This window comes from Sceloporus occidentalis, unplaced genomic scaffold, assembly GCF_023333645.1.
Source record: "Sceloporus occidentalis isolate IW3139 unplaced genomic scaffold, rSceOcc1.0.p SCAF_3, whole genome shotgun sequence".
Lineage (NCBI taxonomy): Eukaryota > Metazoa > Chordata > Lepidosauria > Squamata > Phrynosomatidae > Sceloporus > Sceloporus occidentalis.
In genome coordinates, this window is record NW_028316983.1 from 89,521,618 (window position 1) to 89,547,503 (window position 25,886).

Here is a 25,886-nt window from a genome sequence, read left to right on the forward strand (position 1 = left end):
AAAAATTGCTGTATGAGTTTTCTGCCTTTCTAGGCCATATTGAGTCACTAATTTTGAAATCAAAATGAGCAAAAGGCAAGAGGTATTGCTTTTAGAGAAGAGACACATCATATTGGGTTTAGCTTTCAGGAGCCCTTTGTGCTTTTGATGCAAGCCAGGGGACCTTACAGGAAAGCCATATAGTCTGCATATTGTCTTGAGTTGCTACAGGAGAAAGTAGCTACAGATTATCAGATTTCATCAGTATCACATCCCAAATGGCCAGAGTTCACTGCTAACAAGGAAGGCAATTTTAAAAGCCAATAAAATTTGGTTATCTGTTGTTCAGGTAGTCTGTATAATGTCATGGCTGGAGATGACCGTAGGTCCTTCTTCAGTCTAAGCAGATCACTAGGAGCCACAATCGTAAAGCCTTTGGTTGCAGAAAAAGATCTCAGAAAAGGAAGCCCCAGTTGAAGGTGGTATAAACTCCACTTCGTCCAGAGTAGGTTCTCATTTCTGAGCAGCTAAACCTGGTATTCTTGTAAGTCATACAAACACAGTGTAGCCACAATGACCATAATACACATTTTGGTAATACCTTTATTAGGCTATACCAGGCCTGCACAACATACAGCTAATGGTCCACATGAAGCCTGCCAAAGACTTCATTTCGGGTGGCCTGCAAAAAATGTAGACTCCTACTTCTCCATTCCTAGGCTTTCTCCCCTGTGGAAGCCCTGGGATGTTGACTGGTTACTGACAAGAAGTGTTATATATCCCATTCACCAAATGTAAAAAGAAAGAAAAACCTGAAAAATATATTAAAACTTGTACTGTTTAGCTAATAACAATCTTAACTACTAAATGTAATCAACTGATATTAATTGGAATTTCCTTTTTTATAATATGGTTTATTTGCAAAATATTTTAATCATTAATTATACCTTTACTTGGAAAGTGAGCTGCTAAAAACCTATCTGCTGCCCAAAGAAATTTAGGCTATTTTAAATTTGAGCATACCTATTGCCAAGTTATGCAGGTCTGGGCTAAGCAAAAAGCCCCCAAATCTTTGTGCAGCCTTTCCAAATTACAAGTTTCTTCATCTGGAGATTAAAAAAAAGCATGGACAGGAAAGTACACCTGGAAGCATTGTTGAGGAAGAATGGAAAAATTCAAGATCCAGAAGGTGGCAGTAAATTGCTGTTTTGTAGCCATCTCCTGGAGAGTGTGGAAACATGGAAAAGGCAGCTGCTACTTCCTTGCAAAGATGCCCAGCTCTGCAATATCATGAGGAAAAAGTCCTCCCAACCCACCAGCAAGAAAACCAATTTCCACAGTTCAGCCTCTATGAAGCATAGAATGGTCAAAAAGAACGAATCTTTGGACAGAGAGAGAGTGTTGGCTCTCCCATGTTTACCAATATTTATTAGAAAACTTGGGAAGACAGTGAAGATACAAGCCAATCAACCTTGCATCATATTGAGGGGGGTATTGATAGAGTCACTCACTGATAGAAGAATCACTAGGAACCCAGAGATACAGAAGCTGGACAGCTAGATCCATACTTAAAAGACAGTAAAAACAGTGGAACTGAAGTTAATCATGTCTAAGTTTGGCTCTAAACCTGAAGTCTTAGTGGACAAGAATGGCTTGGCACGTCACAATCTGTGCATCTCAGAAAGGTTTATTCCCCATATTGCTGCAGTGGCAATTCAAAATGCTATACAGCTTAGGTTCAGACTATATGAAAGATCATATTGCCCCATATGAACTGGCCAGAGTTCTAAGATCTACAGGGAGAGGCTTTTTCTTGGCCCCAAGACCATCACAGGCTCACTTGGTGACCACACAACCTTCAGTGGCTGCTTGCATCCTCTGGAACTCCCTCCCATGGAAGGCTAGGCTGGCCCTCTTCCTGCTTTTCATTTGCTGGCAGGCAAATGCTTTTTGTTTAAGCAGGCTTTGAATAGGGGAGCTTCTTTTTGGGATGTTTATTTATTGCAAGTTTTTTCAAATGGTTTTTCAAAACTTCTTTATGTGGTGATTTTAATTTTTAAACCTTATTGTGAAGATGTTTTCTTTTACTTTCTCTGTGGGAGAAAGGTAGATAAAAATGAAATAAAATAATTTGCAAGAAATTTGTGTCTTCAAGTTCTTCCTCCACCTACCCCTGAAATCAAGAGGCTTGTAGTTAGAATCCAGTTGCCCCTCCTAAGTTGTTGGATCTGAGATCTGCGACCTTGAATATCCACGGAGGGGCAACCCACACTATTTTCAATATTGTGCACATGCACCCAGGCCACATGCATGGGGGTGCGCCCATTCAAGCCTATGGGGCTTGAATATGTGTGAGCCTCCATTTTTGCGGGTGTGTGTGTGTCCAGAACGGATCCCCATGAAAATGGAGGGCCAACTGTACTATTAAAACTTTCTTGGTGTTCTGTTTTAAACAGCACTTAGTCATATATTTTCTTTAGAAAGGATTGAAAACAGATGACAGTGAGAACTGATAGGAGTTTTACACCCACATTGAGAGGGCCACAGCATTTCTTATCCTGGCTTTATAAGGTGTCCTGTGTGCTGGGTCTGAGAGTTTTCCCAGATAATGAAACTTTAATGCCACTCATTTGCCTGAAAAACAAGTTTAAAATGACGAAGCAAGGATAGTGATTGAACAGCAGTGAATGCATATGATTCCCCAGCAGATGTCACTATTATCACTTCTATAAGCCACATTTTCTACTTGATGGCAGTTGAAAATGCAGCAACATGTTGTTTCTCTACAAAAGGAGGTCTGCAACAGTCACAATATTGGTGTATTTTATTCATAGTATAAAAAAGAGAGATGATCTACAGTATTCCCCATGCTAGTTGGAGCATTTATTTAAAAAGAAAAGAAAAGAAGATATTTAACCACACATACAGACATACCTTTCAGTTCCATGGATTATGTATCACACGAGTAAACAGGTTTTCGTAGGGCATATAAAAAGAGTATCTACACCAGAAAGACTTGTTAGTGTTCAGGGCCTTCTCTCTCTCTCTCTCTCTCTCTCATACACACACACACAGACATAGAGTTTAACTTTAAAACTGAAATGCCCTTTTGTGTACCAAAACTTTACAAAAGGCAGTGCTACACTAGATTAGAAAAGAAATATGCAAATATTAAGTGAATTGGCTATGTGTAATGCCAAGGGGAAAAAAAAAACCCAAAACCCTGCTCTAAATATAAGCACTGGAACTGTGGAATAAAACCATGACTTGGGAAGCATGTGAAATATTCAGATCTGTTTCCCAAGAATATCCATAGCAGCAGGAGCAAGAAGTGTGATGACAATGAGAGCTGGATCCAAAGGTCATACATGGGAAAGGGTACCTATCCTTTCACTGGGTCATCTCTCTCTCTCTCTCTCTTTTTCTCAAGACAAAGTAAGAGTGTTGTCAAAAAAGGCCAGATCTGATGCAAGCCCCTTTCCCAAAGAAAGATATGCCATTAGCAAGGAGTGTTCCCAACTGCTCTTTCCAGATTGCTACCATTTTGTGGAAGTGCACCTTCAATGATGGGCACTTGAGATGACTTCAGACACATTCTTGCAGGGAAATAAAATCATAATTCTGTGTATTGCCTGCAGTTTTGTGCCGAACGAGTTCTGCCTTATTAGTTACTCCTGGGCCTCCTTACGAGCCAGTTTGTAAACCTCTGTGGGTCCATCCACGTGGGTGATAGTGGTAGTAAGCTGAAGTTCTTCTCCACTGTTTACTCTGAGATCACCTGAAAACATAAAGCTAAATCTTAGAAGAAAGCCCAAAGTTTCAAGGGAGGGGGATTGGTTCTGAAGAGGTAGAGGAAAGTGAAGTTTCTTTAAAAGTATTCATGAAAGTTGGGAAGGTAGGGAAAGTATCAAACTAGACAGGCAGGACTCCCAAAGGTAATTCCTACACTGAAACAGGATCTGGTATGGAGAGCACAAACATAACTGACTGATCCACAAGACATAGCAGCCTTTCCCAGTCTAGTGCCACACAGGATGATAATTCTATCATCTCCAGCCAGCACAGCAACTGACCAAGCTGCCCTGGGATGATGTGAGTTGTATTCCAAAACATCTAAGGATGGGCTATGACAAGAATATACACACAATCCAAATACATGACATTAACAATGTTTAGGCTCAAGACAATACATTGGAGTATGAGATGTGGAATAACGTTGTATGACTAGACAAACTAGACCAATACATTTCTTTCCTATTCCCCTTTCTCCATCAGAGTTATGCACCATATATCTTCACAATGTGTGCCCTCCAGCTACATTCAAGCAAAATAAAGCATTAGTCATCACAACCCCATGCTCAGCCTGTAATCCCAGCTGTTTCCAAAACACAGAGAAGCCCAAAGTTCTCTGAAGTCCAATCAAGTCACTGCTGTATCAAATATCATCTCACCATTTGACTGATCATCCCCATAGTTTTTGTGTGAAGGAGCATACAGGAACATAAGGGCAAAGACGTAAAGATTCCACATCCCATAAATTCCAGTGAAGAAAGCACTGTTCACTTGAACGGTGAATTCACCCCACTTCCAATGGCCTTCAGTTACCTAGTCAGGAAGAAGAGTAAGGTTTAATGAAGTATGGAATACATACCCAGTGAGTGAGTAGAAAAAGTCAAGAAAGAAAGCAAGAGTCTAAAGTCAACACAAATAAATTGATCTTTGCATAGATGAAATCATATATCCTATGTTTCTAATCCCCATTCTGACATGGCATAGCTTCATCGGTTGTACTTGCTTCCTTAGTGATATAAGGACAAGAATAACAATCACAATAAATGTTAAGGAGAAAAAATATACCTACAATGCCATCCTCCCCACTTCTGTCTTAGACTTGCGACTGATAATGGTACAAATCAAGAAGTGCACACCATGCATTTTTTGTTTGTTTGTTTTTTGAGAGGAGGGCAAAACCCCACATTTCAAATGTTTGTTTTTTGAGAGGAGGGCAAAACCCCACATTTCAAATCAAGAAACTCAATCCCAACAAGTCATGAGTGAGGTACCAGTTGACAACACACACACCACCATGTAAGAGAAATTAATCATCATGCCTTTTTAAGATTACTCACCTGACTGACAATGAAAAATATCACTGTCATGGCAGCACAAGCTAAGGTGATCAGCATCAAGAATTTGAATCTAAAAATGAGCCCCTAAGAGGAGAAAAGAAGAGTAAGCAGGGAAAACAAAAACTATCTCTCAAATATTTCAAGCCAGAAGCTGTGTGATAAAGACTGTTGTGGGCTGATGACATAAGCAAGAAATGCAATAGGACTCCCATAATAACAGTTTTCAGTTGTAGTTTGGATTGGCAAGTCACACCTATATAAACAGCAGATCTTGAAGTAAAAGGTGCAAGAATACAAGATTGTGCCAGGGAACCATGTACCATTTTGTTTCTCTTTCCCAAACCTATTTTGAAGTGAAGATGAAAGAGAAGGGGGAGTATCTGTGCCAGCATCTGTCTTGTCTTGCTCAGAGACAGGAGGATGATTCACTTTCCACTCAGTTATATTACAAGATAGCAATCTTCAGCCTCCAGCTAGTGTCTTCCACAAAGGAGACATCAGTGGCTGACCCATCTGCAGCTGTCTTCAGATTTCTCCATATTTAGTAATATAAAAGACAAGACTTTCCCCTCTCCAGTTCATTTAACAGCCTGCATGAAACCTGCGGTCAGCCTCCCAATGGTCATGGCATCATCTATTCTAACCTAATGGAAAAATGTACAAAATCCCTAGAAGGCGTTTTCTTTAACAGCCCTGGACTTTTTGGGAAAGACCTATCATTCCATTGAATCTGGGTAGCCAGCCAACTTGGGGAAGGCCCAGCCCTCTGAGCCTGGAAGATCTCTCACCTCATAATGAAGCCTTCGGGCTTTGGACATCGCTGGGAGACTGGACTGTTTGCCACTGATGTTTCTGAACACTTGAAACACCATAAAACACAGCAACAAGAAATAGAGACAGAGACAGATTCCAGCAACAATAATAAATGCCATCTGATCAGTAAAGTTAAGGGAACAGTTATTACAGTAAGCAGAGACTGAGATAGTAACAGGTAATTCATTCTGTTCTTAAGGGGACACTTTGGGGGGAGGGGAGTTTCTATTTGCAATATTCAGTGGGCTTTTGGTATCTGTTGGGGTTTGGTTCCAGGGCTTCCTGTGGATACCAAAATCTATGGATGCCCAAGCTCCATTATATAAAGTGGTGTAGTAAATGGTGTCCTTTGCATAAAATAGCAAAATTAAGCTTTGCTTTTTGGAACACACACACACACACACACACACACACACACACACACACAAGCATGAATAGAGGAATCAGTGGGTGCAGAATCTGTGGATAAGGAGGGCTGACTGTATATGCAGCAGAGCTTTTATGCAAGGATAAAAAGGGCACTGATTTGAGTTTGTCCCAAACCTCATGTGTTGCCTGCTGTTCCTTCAAGTTCTTCAGATGGCAATGATATAGAATAAAATATTGAAAACGCCTGCAAATTGAAAAATAACCTCACATGGAATGATCACTTCTACTTCACCAATGCATCTGAGGAAGTAGACTTAAGTCTACTAAAGTTCATGCTACCTGATTTCGGGTTGAGATGGCGAGGCAAATATGAGGTGAGAGCTCGTCCCGACTGCACCACCACCACAAATACAGCAACTGAGGAGAGTTTGCTGGACACCCACACACCGGAAAAGGTGTTAAGGATAGTAGGGGCTCATCAAGAACTCTTGGATTAGCTTCCCAACCCCCCTAACTCAAGAATTGATGACAGAGGAGGAGGAAGTTTGGGAATTGCAGAGCAGCCTTTGCAGTGGGTTGGAAGTCTTTAGAGGCACTAGTCTCTCCAACAACCTTATTTCAATCAATATAGAGGACACTAAAGAATAACTTGTAGACTATACAAACCCACAAAATAACCTCTACAATTTAGGGCTCCTGGAATAAAAGGGGAGACAGAGTTAAAAACGGCAATGTTATTCTCTAAAGGACAGATTGGAGAATTGGAAGGAGTATTTCAGTTGCCGTTTGTTTTGGTCAGAGCCTGTTTGAGTTCATTTCGGTATGAGTTTGTTTGGATGAAGGGAAGCTAGTTCAGCAGATGCACAGCTAGCAATAAAGAAACAATAGCTGGACTAACTATTCCTCTTTCTTTTTGAAGAAGCTTCTAAAGTTTGGATTTTGAAGAAGCACTGGACAGAACAAACTTTAAAAAATACACAATTTTTGGATGCTCTTTGATTTGTGGACTGCCTTGGCTGCTTGTGGTTTCCGGTTTGGGAACTGCAGTTATTGCGGGAGGCTGGGAATAAACACCCACACTTTGCTTGAAAACCAAGAATAAAAAAAGTGCATGCTGCCAACTTCTTTCATTCAGTTAGTCTCAAAGGTGCTGCAAGATCTTTCTACATACCGATTCCACAGACTAACATGGCTATTTCTTTGAAATCTATTACTCCAGTATAGGCAAAGATGTTTTAAAGCAAGCAATCACTTTGGAAAGTATTGCTAGAGGTTTGGGTTGCAACATAAGTGGAGCTCACCATATTAACTTATCTCAACTTTTCGGGGGAGAGCTGCTCTTTGGCCCCACCTCCATAAACCTCTTCCCCTGGAAACCTTGTCACCACACCGGGTGACACCTGGGCTGGAATGCCATTGTTTTATCATGCATGTTTGTGGCAAAAAATGATTCAAAGGAACCAAACCCCAGTGGATAATACCAAAGGCTCCTAAAGCTATCCTTTGGTGTGTATGCTGCTTTATTCTAAAGCAGAGGCAGAGAAGCTTTGGCCTTCCAGATGTTTTGGCCTCAAACTGCCACCAGACTCAACTCAACATGGTAAGAGTCTGCCAGAGCCACTGGCTAAAATATCTGGAGGGCATATGTTTTAATTTATTATAGTTGGAAACAGCAACTGGATTCAGGCCAATAAGAAGAGACAAAAGCCCAAACTTTGCTCATCTCAGGTTTTGGCCACAACCTCTTAGCTTGTGGTCTAAACCTAAGCCAGGCAGCGGTATGCACCTTTCATCCTCATCCTCGCTGCTGAGAAAGCAGAAATGCTTATCTTTATGTGTGTGTGAATGTACTGGACAAAATGTTCAGTGAAAAACAACAAGCCAAATAGTTTCTGATCAAATTACACCACCCCAAGGTTGACTTTGCAGAAAAGCATCAATTTTGTTTTCTGTGAAACTTGTTGAAAGGCTCTCCGAAATGATCCACAACTTTTAAATAAACTCCTCCCATCATTTTATCAGTGTCACCTTCCCAAAGTTAAGAGACTTTTGAGGCAGGTTCAGCAAGCCTGAGAGAAAAGCAGTCATATCCCATCATGAAAGGTTCCCTCAATGAACTTGTTTGTTCCCCCTAATTGTACAATGTCACTACCATAATGAAAATGACAGTTAAGCGTCCTGTATATGTATTCTTATACATATTCTTATACTCATATCCTCAGCCTGTTTTAAAGTTTTATTCTTGTTGATTTAGTGGAACTATAATAAATAAAATTTTATTTTAAAAGAGAGAGGAAAAAACAGTAATGGCTTCTTGTCCTCCTTTCTTTTGACACACCATGAAAAGCAAAACAATGGCCCCACTGAAGCGAGAGGCAAAGGATACAGCCAGTTCTGTGCCGACATCTGTAGCCCAGATACTATAGAAAGGATTTTTCAATTGTACCCCCCTGAAAAATGGAAGAGAATCAACAGAGCAAACTATATACAGCCGAAATATAAAATAAAGCAGAAGTTCCTCTTGGAGTCAGAAAGTACTGGAAGAGTGATGCTTGCGAGTCTCCTGATGGACTTTATGCAGGGGAAGCTATTTGAAAACTGTTCAGGTTAATGCATTGTTACAATATGCTACTTATAATTTATTGTCAAAATACAATTTTATTCTATGTTAACCTGGCTGAATAGTGCTTCAGTGGCCCTTTCAATTTAAAACAGCCTAGGCATTTTATCTCTATTAATATAGATGGTGACATCTACATCTACTAGAGAGAGAAAGCAGATTCAGCCCCTATCAATTCTGCTGACAGAAATGATTCCACTGAATCTTGGCCCATATCTGTTTCTGTTTCTATGAGGAGGATTTGGAAGGAACCAAATGTTATTAAACACTAGAAATTGCAGCAGTTCCCCCATAGCATGCAGTAATGAAAGGCAAAATGTGAGATGGCAGATCTTACAGGAAAATCTCTTTTGGATTGCAACACACAGAATCCCCAACCAATATGACTATGATTTCTGTTCTTTTATATAAGCATCCACTGGAAATCCAATACATTCAGCTCCCAAGGCCATGCCATAAAACAGTGCACCCTTTCTTTATGCGGGGGATCCGTTTTGGACTCCCTCACGTAAAGCAAATTCTGCCTATGCTCAAGCCCTATTTAAATTAATGGGGCTGGTGCACACGGCCACGCAGTGGCAAACATGTCCTCCATTGTTCCCTATGGGACGTGCTGCCCCTTCTCCCCACACAGCTTTCAGTGTATGCTGAAAGCCACGTATGATGCAGGCACACTGTATATATGTTGTTAGATTCCTTCAAGTTGTTTCTAACTCATGGCAACCTTAAGGCAAACTTATCAGTTGGTTTTCTGGGGCTGAGAGGGTGTGATTCACCCAAGATCACCCAGTGGGTTTCCATGGCCAAGTGAGGAATAGAATCCTGATTTCCAGAATTGTAGTCCAACACTCAAACCACTACACCACACTGGCTCTATAATGAACAAAACAGATAAGGTATTCACCAACCTGTTCCTTTATCTTACAGAACTTTTTAAAAGGCCTGGCATCAATTCTTTCTTTTAAGAAGTAGTTGCCGATGTAAGTCCAAAGACAAGTTAAAAACAGAAAAGACATCATCTGAAGCCAACATTGAAAAACCAAGGATGTCTTAATTGCCCTAAACCAAATGTCATGCTGCCACAGTACTGCCAAGTAAAATGAAATTTCCTTCCTCTTTCCTTCAAATTCCCAAAACCCCATTCTAAGGCTGCATCTGCACTGCAGAAATAATCCAGTTTGACATCACTTTAGCTGCCATAGCTTAATGCTATGGAATTTTGGAAGTTGTAATTTTGTAAAGCATTTAGCTTTCTCTGTTAGAGCGCTCTGGCACCATAATAGACCACAATTCCCAGAATTCCACAGCACTGAGCCATAACAGTTGGCTGCATTATTGGTGTCAAACTGCATTATTTTTGCAGTATGGATGCAGCCTAGGCGGTTTCTCAGCTTTACAGGGATGGTTTTGGGGGTGCATGACAGTCTGGAGTTGGGAAGGGGGATTGCCAGCAGACATCTAGCATTGGATATTGCCCATTAAAGACAACAGGCTTGTGAGACAGGATTCATGTAGAATCCCCCTTTACCTAAATGTTTGCTATATTTAATAATAAAAAATGGTATTTCCTCATTGTTGTAAACCACTTCATTTTCTTTTTAAAAGGAAAAAAGGGCTCAAACTAAAATTCATTCACCTTAAGATTATAAAAACATTATAAAAAGGAAGCTCTTCAAGTTACCTCTCACACATATCAAAGACAAAGAGGCAGAAAGATCCTACAGCTATTGGGCCAACTTGTTTCCAGTAAGCTGAGAAGTGATTTCGTTGATTCTGATCCTAAAAATTAATAATTAAAAAATATTACTTTACCTATACAATGAAATAGTCAATAATGCAAGCTATATCAAGGCTGAATCAGTAATAGTGAAGCATTCTCACATTAAAATTAAAATGCAGTAGTAGTTCCTTGACACTTGAATATATATCAATGCTGTAAAACAAATGCAGGATTTCAATAAATAATTAAAACATAAAGCAACCCTGCTGCCAGAACTTAAAGATTATTTCAAAGTTTTTGGACTAGCTGTAGACAATTATATTTTATGATGTTCTAAACAGTCTAACACAGTACTTCTCAAATAGTGGGGCGCGCCCCCCAGGGGGGGCGCGAGGCTCCATAAAGGGGAGCTCGTTTGACCTCGGCAAATACTATTTGCAGTCGTGCGGGGGGCACAAAATGTTTTCTTCTTCCTAGGGGGGGCATGACAGAAAATAATTGAGAAGCACTGGTCTAACATGATGAAGTCTCAGTCTCAACTGTCTTCTTTAACAAATGAGCACCTTTTTTCTTATCTAGTTCAGTCAATGAAATACAAACTAGAAATTCACATATGGTGCTTTGACAACTACATGACTGCATACTTTAGCAGAGATGGAAATCATGTGCCCCTCCAGCAAATCATGTTGCTGGACAGCAACTCCCATCAGTTTAGCAGAGCCGACAGTGAAGGATGGTGGGAGTTGAAGTCCAGTAACTGGGTTGCCAGAAATTGCCCAGATTTCCACTTCAGAGTGAAAGCAAATTTTACAATAATTTCCCCATGTTTTTGAAGAGCAAGAAATAGCCTGTTCAATAATATTGTGTCAACGATTTGGTATGATTGCACCTACCATCATATGCTCTCCACAGAAGATGATCCAAAACGAGAGAAGCATTGCATAAAAGATTCCTTGGCGAATGTCTCCAAAAAGCAACATCCATGTCCAGTCAAATCCAATAGAAAACCACTCTACTGGGATATTTATGAAGGTCATGGAGATCCCAAGGGCGAAGATAACTCTGGAAAGAGTAACATTTTCAAACTTTTTCCTTTCAGATAAATGACCATGGCAAAAACTCAAGGCATTCATGTGAAAACTCAAGGGTAAAGACATTCAAATTATGCAAAATTGATTTTAAGATTAGTCAGCAAGGTCTACTTTAAAAGGAAACCACTCAGTTAAAATGGCATGCAACCAGTTAATGTCCTCTTTGCTGATCTGCTCTAAGTCTACTGCATTAAGAACTGCCCACAGATGGGATGATCAGATAGAATCTCCTGAACTTCTGGAATGCTTTAGGCATCGAGTGGGGAAAATATGGACTCTGGCATACATTTGGCTCCCAATGCCATTTTTTAAACCACTCAAGAGTCCCCAGGTCCCCACCCCAAATTAGGCAGAGGTATAATTTTTTCAAAAATGGTTTCCTGTATGGCCAGTTGTTCCCCCAAAGTGCCCTGGAGGGGGGAGCTTTTTTATCCTCTTTCACAAGGGAATCAAATGCAGGCCCCTTTTTCTGAAAGACTAGATTCCAAAACATTGCCTAAGATGTTCTGGCCTCCAAAACTGGATCCTGGAATGTCTCCTGACAGACGCTCAGCATTCAGAAAGCAGGCACTGAGACCACTGAGTGGAAGCAATATCTGAGCTTGAAACAAGTGATGAAGGGTATTTTTAAAAAAAAATAAACTCCATAAAATAAACATTACACCCACGATTTGGAGGGGACAGTGAGATCTGTTTTAGGAGTTCTTGAAAGAGGCTACTACCAGCTAAGTACACTCAAGCCAAATGTAGGAACCAAAATCTCAACAGGTAGGACATACCTTTACTGAAATCCAGATTCTTTATAGGTGGCTATGTTAGAGAATAAAGCCTGAAATAAAAGGTCCAGATGTGGAGAAAGTGACAAAGGTAACTATAGGTCACTTGCAGTCTGATAACCAAGGAACTGGTTACAGCTGGTACAGGATATGTGATGTATCTGTAAGGTCATCATGTTCCGGAAAGCACTGTAAATATGCTCGGTCATCTTGGCTGGGGGACAACAATTAAGGTGACATAGCAGGAAGAGGCTGGACTTAGTGGCCGCATGGCAAAAGTGTATATAAAGCCCAAGCCTCATTGTACAGTGTGGATTTGTTGATTGTCGGTGGTGGATGTGTAGCTTTGGAGTTTAGTTTCTATATGTAGCAACTGGAAGATTAAAGAGCCTCTTTGAAGAGACACCTGTCTCAGTGTGCTTTCTCAGGATCTGGAGGGAAGGAGGAGATTCCAGATCAGCCACACAACTCCGTGACAGTCTGCTTGGTGGTTCTTCTGATGGAAGCTTCTGCGTAAATCCATGCAAGCTGCGCACTCAGCCCATTCCAACAGGCTAACCTATCTGACTAACAGGGATTTAAAATGAACCACACACAAATTAATTGAAACTAATCTATGGCCTCTTACTACCAACCCAACATCAGACAGTTGCATAATTTCTTCTCCTTCTTTTCAAATATATACTGAATTTCATGAATTCTGAAATCTACAAAACATCTGGGATGATCTTTGCTCACTTTTCCAAGAGTACAGGTGGCCGTGTCATCAGTGTGATCCGTCTCCAGTACCAGATCATGATGATGACGATACTAGGTGTAAGAAAGGTCTTCATTGCAAACCACACTTTTGTAAAGCCTCCGTTTTGGTGGATGCCCTGAAAGTGAGAGCAAGTTTTAATGTTTTATTTCTTTATATTCCCATTAAGAACTATCATACTGATTACACTACCTTGTAACAACTCTACAAGCCTTAAATAATAACTATGTTGGGAGCGGCGGAAGGAAAAATCCCCTGGAAAAATACAAGCTCTTTAGAGAGCTCCTTCATCATGAAAATATTTGAATACAAACAGATTTCCATTTACAAATGAAGACAGAAGCCTTTATAAAAATACTCATCAAAACCAATAATTAAAAATGCTGGTCACAATCTTCTAATTATATCTTAGTCACTTTATTCTACACTTGTTAATGTACTGCTCACAACTGCTTGTGTTTAAGAATTGAAGCAACCAGACTAATGAAAGCTCACTGATTTAACCACAGACACAGAGGGAAAAGTACTCTTAATGGACACTGGAAATTTTCAAAAATATTTCAGTCCATAAAGAAGAATCATTTCCATATTAGATGGACCTAGCAACAGAATTCCTTAAGACTGTTATCTGTATCACAATGAGAATGGTACTCCTCCCACTTGCAATTTAGGGTAAAAAAAATCCTGAAACTTAGAGAAGTTCCTTTTTGGCTACACCTCCCAGGTTGGTCAAACTTTGAAAAAACGATCCTTGTTTTGTGTAATGAATAACAAATCCTTAGAATAGTCATTTTTATCATTTCTCATATTCTCTTGTTTTAGCTTCCACAGAACCTAGTAAAAGTAGGTACTACTTCTACAGCTGAGTTCTCAAACTTTAAATAAAAAGACAGATGGAAGAGTCATCCTATGGGAAAAAACACTGGAAACATGGGTGGCTATGTGTAGGGGCATTCCATTCACCTAATACAAGGATTACTAGACACTTTTTCTATGAAAATCCTTGGGCAGTATCCAATACTGGACTTCTGCTAATGGAACAATGGAATCCAACAGGACAGGGAAGAACAATTTCCCTCTACATCTCAGAGCCTTATGTGCCCCAAAACCAGTTCTAGACAGATTCTGAAGGTCTGAATTTCTGGGCAATGCAGACAGAGTTCTGAAGGAAGGAAATTCTACCCATGTGACCCTTGCAGTTGCATATCTAGTCTGATAGTCAGAGAACTCTATTTTTGCAATGTACTACCCTTGTGAATCAAACTAGTTAATAAAAGGTGAAAGCATGGAAAGTGATTTCAAATGCTTTTCTTGCATGAACAGGACTTCTGCCAACTTATTAGAATCATAGAATCATAGAGTTGGAAGAAACCACAAGGGCCATCCAGTCCAACCCCCTGCCATGCAAAAACTATTCAATCAAAGCATCCCCGACAGATGGTCATCAAGCCTCTGTTTAAAGACCTCCAGGGAAGGAGACTCCACTACACTCCGAGGGAGTGTGTTCCATTGTTGAACAGCCCTTATTCTCAGGAAGTTCCTCCTAATGTTGAACTGGAATCTCTTTTCCTGGAGCTTGCATCCATTGTTCCGGGTCCTGTTCTCTGGAGCAGCAGAAAACAAGCTTGCTCTCTCCGCAATATGACATCCCTTCAAATGTTTAAACAGGGCTATCATATCACTTCTTAACCTTCTCTTCTCCAGGCTAAACATCCCCAGCTCCCTATGTCATCATAGGGCATGGTTTCCAGACCCTTCACCATTTTAGTCACCCTCCTTGGGGCATGCTCGTTTCTCAATATCCTTTTTAAATTGTGGTGCCCAGAACTGGACACAATATTCCAGGTGGGGCCTGACAAACCCTATACTCTCAACTTTACATCTGGTTTCTGATGGAGTCTATCACAACCTCTCAGAACACACTAACATACATGGTTAATTATACATTTAATAAATCAGAGGTTAAGTCACCATTTTCCAACAAACATTCCACATGAAATACATTTTGGGACACTTGAATTAAGGTGTTAGCCAATGGACTATCTGCATGTTACAGGGAGAAGACCAGAGGTAAAGTGAATTATACTTACCACTAGACGGATATCTTTTATTTCACCAATTCCCACATTGATGCCTTTCTTCTCATTCACAGGGAGACGAATGTTGATAAGATAATACTTATGAGCAACGGTTCCAATCTCCATGAATGGCAGTACATCACAATCATAAAACTTGCCTTCATGCTCTGGAGTCTACCGGAACATCAGGGAGCAGAAAGTCGTAGAAGCTGGCTTCAATTTGCAATCCAAAATTTCTTTATATTTTTAAAAAACCCTTACATTTCCCAAAATGGCAAAATATTTTTCCCTTTGCCACTTGTTATCCCTCTAAGCTAAACTAAACAACTAATAAAAATAATTATCACAACAAGAGATATAAATATCATAAAAGAGAAATAACAGATAACACATGGAATTAATCCATTTGCCACTGTATTCTATGTTTCACACACAAGAAAACTTTTACTCTTGTCAGTCAGGTACAATGATTAAGAAAAAATGTCCTTGCAATTCTCATAAGGGAAGAGAAACCTAGAACATCTAGGAGAATAGTATACAGTCGTCCCTCCATTTGTGCAGACTTTGAATCTGCATCTCTCGATTACACGCAAGGGGCAAACGGAGGGACATAAAATGAGGTGCATGCCCGCAGGGATGCACCACCATTCAAGCCAATGGGGCTTGAATATTGGCAGATTTCCATTTTCGCACTGGGGGTCTGGAACGGATCTCCTGTGAAAACAGAGGGGCAACTGTATACTGAAATCCCCCAGGTCCCCTTGAAGAGGAGTCTATGATGATGAGTGTTTTTGACTGCAAGAATGCAATGTTGGGGTACAACAGTCCATCTTTTGAGGTTTCTGCAACTATTTGGCACCTAACAGCAGAAAGCGATAAGGTTGAGTATACTTTATCTGGAATTCCAAATTCCAAAGCACTCTACAATCCAAAACATTTTGAGCTACAACACAAGTAGTGTGTACATACCTGTACTGTACTACCTGTACTGTATTAGTGAGTCTGGACAGACATGTATCTGGAGAGAGACATGAGGATATGTGAAATGTAGGGAATTCACACCTCTTGCTATTTCACAATCCTAAGTCTTTCTCTAGCCTGTTTATGACTCATTGTGTATACACAAATATAGGTATTCCAAAATCCAAAATAATGAACACTTCTGGTGCCAAACATTTCAGACGAAGAAGAGTAATGCTTCACAGCTTATACGTTAAAAAATGAAGTACAATATTTCAGAGACAAGTCTCCCTGGTATGGCCTCTATTTCAGTACTCACAACCAATTTGAGCCACAGTTGACTGAGGTTGGAGAGCTCTTACTGAAAAGTCTAACCATGGTCTTCTGGAAATATCACGACCTTTAGCAAAAGTAGGACAGGGAATATGCCCCTTTTATGAGCTAACAAACACATCTTGATCTCAAAAGAACACCTGCCTCCAACTGACATTTCCCTGGCTCTCATACTATGAGACTCAAACAGGTTTTCTCCAAACATCCAACTCATGTTCTTGCATCAATTACTGTAGTATGTTCGAAAGCAAAGGGTACATAACACCACTTCTTTGGAAAGATTCTAACAATGTTAAATAAGAACAAGGGACCTACTTTTGGAGCACCAAAAGTACACTTGAGCTTTCGGGTCTCTGTAGCACGTGCCATTTCTTCCCAAGGGCCACCCATGACATCACGATATGCCAGAGACACATCAAGTGTAACTTCTGCATTCTCTTCTGCAGGAAGAAAGCATCAAATTGGTTACAGAAAGAAATTGGGAAAATCTGAAAAGTAGCACCATCATTTCAAGATAACCGCCTTGATACCAGACAGTCATACATATGCACTAATTAATGTATACATGTTTACCTGTTCATGTCTGAAAGGGGAAAAAAAACCTCATAGTCAATTTGTCAGAATGAAGTTTGTTCCACCATTCAGTTTTTAGGTAGTGTGCACTATTCTACACACAAAATCCTTAAGCCCCAAGTATTCTGTTGCTATAACCTTTCCAAGTGTCTACTGACTCAAATATTTTTTTTGGTAGAAGCAGGTCTGTGATAATGTACTCTTACAGAAGTCATATTCTGAGCTTTGAACAGCTACAAATTTCCTTCCCTTCCTGCTGCAAAGTGAGATGAACATTTTTGATCAGTCTTTCTGAACTATTGATTGCAGATTCAGTCCTAGTCAGCGTATGGAAGAACACACACACACATCCCCAAATACTTCAGGGTTGTTGTTGTTTTTTAACAAGAGTCCCAGAGTGCACATGCTTCATGTGTATGGACACCAGTGCCTGGTTTAAAATTATGGTCTTGGATGCAGTTCTCATGCAAAACTACAAATACTGCTTCCACTGGACATAAATGTAACTCGTCTTGAAACCCCACTTTTGTTACACATTATCAGAGAGGTTGTACATGCAGCACACCTACTGAGATTTTAGTTGCAAGTGTCAGTGCCATGGACTATTGAAGACAACCCTTGCCTATGGTCTTCAATGTATATTTCCAACCTGCAGTTAAGATGACATCTTTGAAGTTCTACTGGCCTACACATCTGCTGCCTGTTTCAAAGTTATAATTTTATTGGAATTACGTGGAGGGCTGCTCATCCAGAGTGCTGGGAACAGGCGTGGAAGGATTTTGTGGTTCAGACCTGCTATTTATATCATCTTTGGAGGTGTTTCTTTTCTTGTGCGGTACAACAATGTTCTTCTTCAGTATGCACAACTTCCATATTCCAGATTTAAAATGGAAGTGGATCCAGCTGAATGAAGTGCAAATACACTTGAACTTTCCTCTTCTTTCCCAGCTACAAAAACTGTTATTCTAAAAGGGCAGAAAGTGTGCTGATAGATGAGGAAATGCCTGTGACATACGCTTTTTATAAGGGTTTTCTGTGAGCAAATTTGTAGGAACTAGGGTCCTCCCCACTTTCCTCAAATTTCTGACAGTGGTGGAGCAAGGGATCCTTGAGGAAAAACTCAGCATGTGCTGGACATTTGACTAACCCACTTTCCTTGAAGGCAGAAGCTGGTGGCAAAACGTTGTGGGTTTTGGAAATTTTTGTATTTCTGGCTAAGGGAGGTTCAACTTGTTCTTGGCATCCTCTTAAAATGGCTAAGACACAAGGGACAAAAGGTTTTAAGAAGTTCACAAAACAGACAGTACCTTTCCTGTGGTGGCCTCCAGACATACAGAATGCTCTCTAGGAGATAAACATGCACCTGATTTATTTTTAAACAGGCCTTAAGGACTGGGTGCTCTAGCCCTCTTTTAGATGAATGGCTCTTTTTAGAAATTGTACTCCTGCTATTATACATTTTAAGAACAATGTTTACTTTTATAATTGTGAAGTTTCTATTATGATTCTGTTGCTTTAGCTGGCTGCTGACACAATTTATTGTTTTCACATTTTACCTTGTAGATTAGTTTGAGGCTTTGCCTCAAAAAGGGGATAAAATATGCAGACGCCTGAGATTAATGCAGTTCTTTAAAAATATAATGCAGCTCTTTAAAAAAGTAGAGGAGGGTTGGTTGATAATAATCCCACCAACTCTACTTGGAAATCAGACAATTTCTTAAAATAATGCACAAAAATAATAGGGCTCTGTTTCTAAACTGAGGATCACTGAGGCTCAAGCCTAACTCAATTCTAAACTGCAAAGATCTTCCTTCATCTAGAGATAAGACAGAAACTGGTCTAGAGTGGTGGCAGAAAGGCCTAGAGTAAAGGGTAAGGAACTAATTATCTTTCACAAGCATGCAGCCCTAGTAAGGCCAATCCTTCAGACTGTCTCTAGAAGAGAAATAAAAAAGAAATAAAAAGAGTGGTGAAAGAAAGAAAATATTATTACAAAGGATGTTTGAGGCATACTTGTTCTCCAACAATTACAGTTCTTCATTTTGGGAACTTCATTAACTCCCTCCAATATATTTTATCACAGCAGTATTCAGACAGCTGTAGTTCTGGTATTTTGGATCTCCATACTGCAAATACATACAGACCACTGGCCTTGAAAACAAGACCAAACACTGGTTTTGCTTTATTTTATATACTAATAAATGTCCTTGATGTATTGCAGTTTCTCACATTAGCCATGTTTTTATTTGCAAAATCTTGGCTCTGAATTTAACTAATGCTTCACGAAACACCCCCTCCTTGTAGATTATACTAAAGATTCAAAACACCTCTAATTTCACAGACCTTTGTTCAAACTACAATGATCTAAAAATAGAAAAGCTGTTCAACACAAAGGCAGCACTTGCAGCTGCTTTAAATAAACAGAGAGGAAAAGGTGGACTTAAATGCTTCAGTCTGAATTATAGCACAGTTCAGATGTCCAGAAAGCATGTAGTCATGTTTTTCTGATGTACCACTGTTTCTTAAAACCAACGAACATTTATTGAGATCCTCATCCTTTTACACACAACTGAAGAGGTTGTAGCTCTCTAAATGTTGGTGGCCTCAGCTCCCATCAGCCCCAGTCAAAGATGATGGAAGATGTGATCTAACAACATCTGAGGGAGCCAAAGTTTCCCCACCTCTGCTCCAATGATTCTGTTAACTCTAAATAAAAGCAGCAGCTCACTGACTTCTCTTTGTTATGGGCCCTAATTTGACATGTGAGTTTGTTGATATCATCCTTACAGTATTCCAGGTGAGGTCTGACCAAAGCAAAGTAACTTCTTGTCATCTGTACATTGTACTTCTGTGGAGATGACGGCATGATCCTTATACCTGGGTTGTCCAGTCCTTATTCCTCCTGATGTTAATTTTGAGTTGTGCATGAATGCACAAAGATTTGCACTACACATCTTGTGACTCCAACCATTTTCCTTCAGGATTATTGGCTTGATTCTATCTCTTTCCCCAAGTTGTTTGTTTATTGTTGTTGTTGTGTGCCTTCAAGTCATTTCCAACTTATGGTGACTATAAGGTGAACTTATAAGGGGGGTTTCTTGCCAAGATTTGTTCTAAGGAGATTTATTGCCTTCCCCTCCCTCCAACTGAGTTAGTGTGACTTGCCTAAGGTCGCCCAGTGGGTTTCATGGCTGAGTGGTGATTTGAACCATTATCTCCAGAGTCATAGCCAGACAATTAATCCACGTCACCATACGGGCTTTTAGTAAAGGACACAAAATAGCACTGCTCAGTGAAAGCTACATTTTATTCTAGATGTTCTTGTAAAGGTCTATAATATATGGGTAATCCCCTCCCTATTGATAAGGAATTTGGGAAACCATTCTAAGAGTATTTCTGGAGAGACAGTGGATTTTGTGAACTTCAGGCATGTCTATTCTGAGTACCTGACACCTGCAATTTGGACAAAAGCTGTAAGAATTTATATTCCCCTGCTCTACAGATCAGCCCAGAGCCTGTAAAAGTTATTTTTTTTTTTCAAGTACAGATCTCAGAGCATGGAGCCCCTTAGATCTGTGACCCAGAAAAAGTAAAGCTTCCAAATTCTGATGCAGCCTAGGTTCCTCAGACCAGTATAGCAGAAGCTATTCAGAAAATAAAGAATACTAAAGAACAGAGGAAGATGGCTGGAGTTCTGACTCATTGAGAGGAATAAGCTTACTTACAAAAAGCTGGAAGTACCCTTCCTTGTTTCAGAATGAGCCTTTTGTGCAGCTCCACATAAGAGATTTCTTTCCACTGCAAAATGAGATTCTCTTTTACTCTCTCCTGTGCTCCACCCTCTTCAATCCTCCTTCACCACAGTCCCATCTCATCAAATGTCAGGTTACCCCATACAAACATTCCCCCTTCAGAACTCCATCTATTGCCTGGGTGACTAAGCTCTTTCAACAGCTGTGTTATTGCTGGAAGACAGGCAATGTTATTCACAGAGTATTTGTTTCATGTGGTTTGTGTGAAATGTGACTTGCTGCTGCATCAGTGCAGAATCTCAGACCCGTTTAGAGAGGGAAGAACATCACATATAAAGTTACACAAAATATTCACCACATCTCACAACTTAAAAGCAAGTGAGGAGCTAATTACTTCAAGAAGACATCAAGACATGTATTTAACCTGTTTGGCAAATATAACTGAATTAAAACAAAGGGTCATCATACACCAATGGCCAACCATCCAGCAGGAATCATCTAGCACTACCTTCTGAAAAGAGTATGGATAAAAAAAAAAACCATACACAACTCCCAGAATCCTCCAGCCAGCATGGCTACTGACTGGATCCACCACATCTTTATTGAACCAAATTTTTCCACATCAACCTGCTTGGAGATCAAATACACTCCTTCAGATAGTAGCATCACCTGAGATAAAGCGCAGACTTTTCAGTGCTGGCCTTGCTTTTGGAATTCTGTTTCCTGATATGGATGATGATACTCTTTCAGTACTAGACAGAGACCTTTTTATTTTCCTTAAGTTGCTTTTTAGATCATTTGGGCCTGTTACAGACTGCTAAAATAAAGCTGCTTCGGGTCTCTTTGGAGGTATTCTATTTAAATGATGCATGGGTCCTAAGAGTCCGGAGGTCACGCCAAAGCCACACTCCATTCCTAAGCACTGGAGTGCAGTGTTGGTGCAGCTTCTGGATTCTTAGGATGCATGTAGGGTTGCCATAACTCAGGACCTCCAAACTGGGGAAAATGTAGGACAAAATTGTGAAATGTAGGACACTTTTTTTTTTTAAAAATGGGGCCTCCATTTTAAAAAAAACGTGTCCTACATTTCATAATGCAATCGCCAGTAGCCCCACACGCTCCTTCCCGGCCTCTGCGGAGGCCTCAGTCTCCTCAGAGGCCAGGAAAGAGGGCACGGAGCCCCTAGCGATCGCCAGGGCCTCCCCTCCTTCTCGGCCTCTGAGGAGACTGAGAAGGAGGGTGCAGGGCTTCTGGCGATCGCCAGGGCCTGCCCTCCTTCTTGGCCTCCACAGAGGCCGGGAAAGAGGGCGCGGGGCCGCAGGGAGGCGGGGAGGGTGGTGCGGCCGCGCACAGGAGGCGCCACCTCCCCCTTCGCCTCCTCCGCCCAAGGCCTCGCTGTCCTCCTCTTCCTCCGCGCGGCCATGAGAGGTGGAGGAGGAGAAGGGCAGCGAGGCCCCACGGGTTGCAGCGCAAATCCGCTGCAACCGGGGTTGTCCCGGTTTTTGGCAGCACCCGTGATGTGAGCGGGCAGGTGCCGCCAAAACCGGGAAAATCCCGGTTGCAGCCGGGTTATGGCAACCCTAGATGCATGCATCATTTAAACAGCATACCTCCAAAGAGATCCAAAGCAGCTTTATTTTGGCAGTCTGTAACAGGCCATAATTTCATTGTTTAAGTCATTGTGACTATCTTACTACTGCATTCTAGGATGCTGACTTTCTTCTGTTGTTTTATTGGACCTCATAGGACTGCTAGTCCTATCAAGAGTATGCCTGCTGAATCAATGGAATTTGCCTAAGTCTTGATTTATCATTCGCCAACTGCAGCTAAAACTAGCAACTGGATTTAGACCCTGTGACCATTGTTTTAAAATAACATTTCCTTGGTTTTACTGTAACCTGGTGGGAATTTTATTGCTGAAAGTGAGATTTACAAGTAATAGATATAGATATATAGATACAGATATATATTAATATGGTTCCTAGTGGTAAGCCATCTCACTAAGCAGAGATAATGCTGGCTGTATTTAAGATGAAGAAAATGTATTGCCCATATAAATACACTACCCATCCAGCAGGCTGTTGTTGTTTTTTTCTTTTCTCTTCATATCAATCTATCAGCTAGCAAGGAGATAATTTATTCACGCATGTAAATATTAAATTAATCAATTTTGTTCACAGCAATAACAGAATTAACTACAAAAATATTTAGTCACTGGAAAGACCTAATTTCCATAAGCATGCATAACAAATGCATCTTTCAGAAAGAAAAGCGCAGCACCCTTCAAGGTCATTAAAAACATCCTCCTCCAAGATGTGCTTTAGAGCCTCACAATCAATCTGCTTTATTTGAAAGGAAAATAAAACCACTGCAAAGATCTTTCAGAGGCATCCTGCCAAGATCAGAGTATTCCTCCACTGCTAGAAAACCTTTAGCTGTTTAAAAGAGGAATTTATAAGGTCTCAACAGCATTACTGCCTAGATCTTGAATTTCTGCACTGTGTATCATAAACAAAGAAACAGTAATTACACTGTGGTGAAATGGTGACTTAAGCCTCCCATTATCTTTCACTCAGTGATTCAAGCAGCCAAGGGATACTGGCCAAAGGAAGCAACTAGATTGAGTCAAACAATGAGTCACTCTGGCCATTTTTATTCCACTGGTGTCCCCCGATCCAAGTCTTCTATATATGCCTGCACGCTCTCTCTCTGAATTTTAATGTCAAACCCAAAATAATTCCACCCACAAGGAAAAAAGTGTGAAAAAGAACAGCTGCATATATTTTGGGTCTAGGTTTCTGATTGTGTATGGTCTCACCCGAAACAAAAGATCATTACTGAAGATGAGATAACATATTGAAACACTAACTTAAGGAAACAGAGACATTAGAATGCAAATTAAATTTGTAGATTATAGGAACCTCAATGGATTCAAATAACATGCTGTAAGGATGGTGTAAACCAGTAGTGGAAAATGCATGGTCCCCCAGATATGTTTGGATTTTCCACCCTGGCCAACACAGTTAATATAAAAATAAGGGGCCTCTGAATTACACAAATAAAGCATGAACATAAACTTTAGTACAGTGGAATAACAGGGGTCAAGATAAATCTTTGAAAAGTTAACACTTTGGATCTATACAGAGTGGCAGCTTATGAGGTAGCATAGATAAAATAAATTTAGTCAACATGGGCACTATATCAGGGGCCAAAATTTTACACAGTAGTCGGTAAGCTGAGCCATTATCATTCACATGTTACAGATGACAGGATGTCTGAGACAATTCAGAGTAGTGTGAAGTAGTGATTAGGATTTAGGAGATCCAGCTCCATGTTCCTCTAAGATAAGAATCTCTCTGGATATCTTTTAGCCAACCACTTCCCCTGACCTATCTCACAAAGTTGCTGGGGATGAAGTGGGGGAAAGGGAGAGCCATGTATACTTAGTACAGTGCAGTTGATGGAAGATGGGACAGAAGTGCAACTAATAAATAATATGATATATTATTTTGCAAAATGAGAGGACGACATCTCCAGTCATTTTTTTCTACATATAATCCATTGAATGTTGCTATCTCCAATGTTACTGCCTGTCTGATTTGCCTTCTGTTGGGCAAAAGGTCTGGCGTATGTCAATAACTATCAAACCACCCACCTGCTTAACACTCACAATAAAGGGGCGTATTCAGTATTCTATACACCCAACCAGAAAATTTTGTGGCTCTGGCTTTAGGCGAATCACCATTTTTCAGTCTCCCGGGCATCATGGGCTTTCCAAATGAAAAAAAGACACCTCCTATTTCTTCTCTCTTGGACAAAGGGAAGGATGCATTCTAGGGCACAGAATAATTAACTGAGATCTATTTATCCACTGATAGCTAACAACATATTGTAAGGGTTGCAAATTTTAATGGATGAAATAAAATACCTAGGGATGGCTCCATAAAGTTAAAAGGTGTTACCAGCTAAAATGACAACATAATTAAAGGAAGGGATGTGGACAAAGTAAGATGGGGCACTGGATGACTAATGAAGCCTACAGAGTCAGGAGAAATGCCAGAGGGAGTCGAGGCTTGGATCCTGGCCAGTCTGTACTCTCATTCAGTGTCTAGAAATGGCAAAGGCAGGACAGAGTTATATTCACTCAAATTAGAACAAGAGAATCAAGCCAAGAATGATCTCAAAGATGACTTTCACCTTCATGTTTCTCCTTGACAACATGAGAAAACTACATGTTTTTTTCTTTTTTTCTTTTTGTCCTCAAGACAGAAAGGAAAAGGGTGTTTGGGATTCAGATGTCAGATGAATAGTGAATATACTATTATAAGAACATCATTAGCGGCAAACTTAAGTTCAGAGATTTAAAAAAAAGAAAATAAACAATTCTAAAGATTCATCTTCTGACCTCCACACATTTCCTGGAAATGAAGAAAAGAAATACCCCCAAACTATTGTGCTTCATGAAATGAAAGGATTTTAAAAACTGAATAAACACACAGATGAAGGATTGTAACTCACTTGGAATGTTGTGGACTTTGATCTCTCCAAAACTGTAGTCATGAGATTATTCCATAGAGTATAAGAGCTGCCTTTCCCACTGGCCACAGCCAGACAGAGATAGATAAGAAAATATGAATGTGAGATGGTGGTGACCTCAACACTCACAACTTCAGGATGAGGTTGCTCCAAACCAACATGGGGTTACAGTAAAGTCATCCAGACAGAACTGGGGTATCTAAGAGTTAGCTGAATAAGTGAATACGACTGTTCAGTCTGTGGAATGAAGACCCTAACAGATCCTATCAGCTCAAGTGCAGCTCCATCTCTGACTCTGGATGTATCTACACTGTAGAAATAATGCATTTTTGACTCCAGTTTAAGTGCTGTAGCTTCATCCTATGGAATTCTGGGATTTGTAGTTTTGAAAGATCTTTAG

General features: G+C 40.3%; 1 protein-coding gene across 1 annotated transcript in view; it reads right to left on the reverse strand.

Annotated features, from left to right (window-relative positions):
* Positions 1-1,373: 1,373 nt before the first annotated feature.
* The window catches only part of WLS (Wnt ligand secretion mediator), a 45,374-nt gene continuing 20,861 nt past the window's right edge, over positions 1,374-25,886 (reverse strand). The window contains exons 3-12 of the mRNA XM_089515414.1: positions 16,941-17,065; positions 15,345-15,506; positions 13,236-13,372; positions 11,524-11,692; positions 10,592-10,689; positions 8,677-8,740; positions 5,897-6,040; positions 5,109-5,192; positions 4,431-4,584; positions 1,374-3,757 (exon numbers count right to left, since the gene is read on the reverse strand). Coding sequence (XP_089371540.1) covers positions 3,648-3,757; positions 4,431-4,584; positions 5,109-5,192; positions 5,897-6,040; positions 8,677-8,740; positions 10,592-10,689; positions 11,524-11,692; positions 13,236-13,372; positions 15,345-15,506; positions 16,941-17,065 — 1,247 coding nt within the window. The 3' untranslated portion in view covers positions 1,374-3,647. The remainder of the gene's footprint in view (positions 3,758-4,430; positions 4,585-5,108; positions 5,193-5,896; positions 6,041-8,676; positions 8,741-10,591; positions 10,690-11,523; positions 11,693-13,235; positions 13,373-15,344; positions 15,507-16,940; positions 17,066-25,886) is intronic.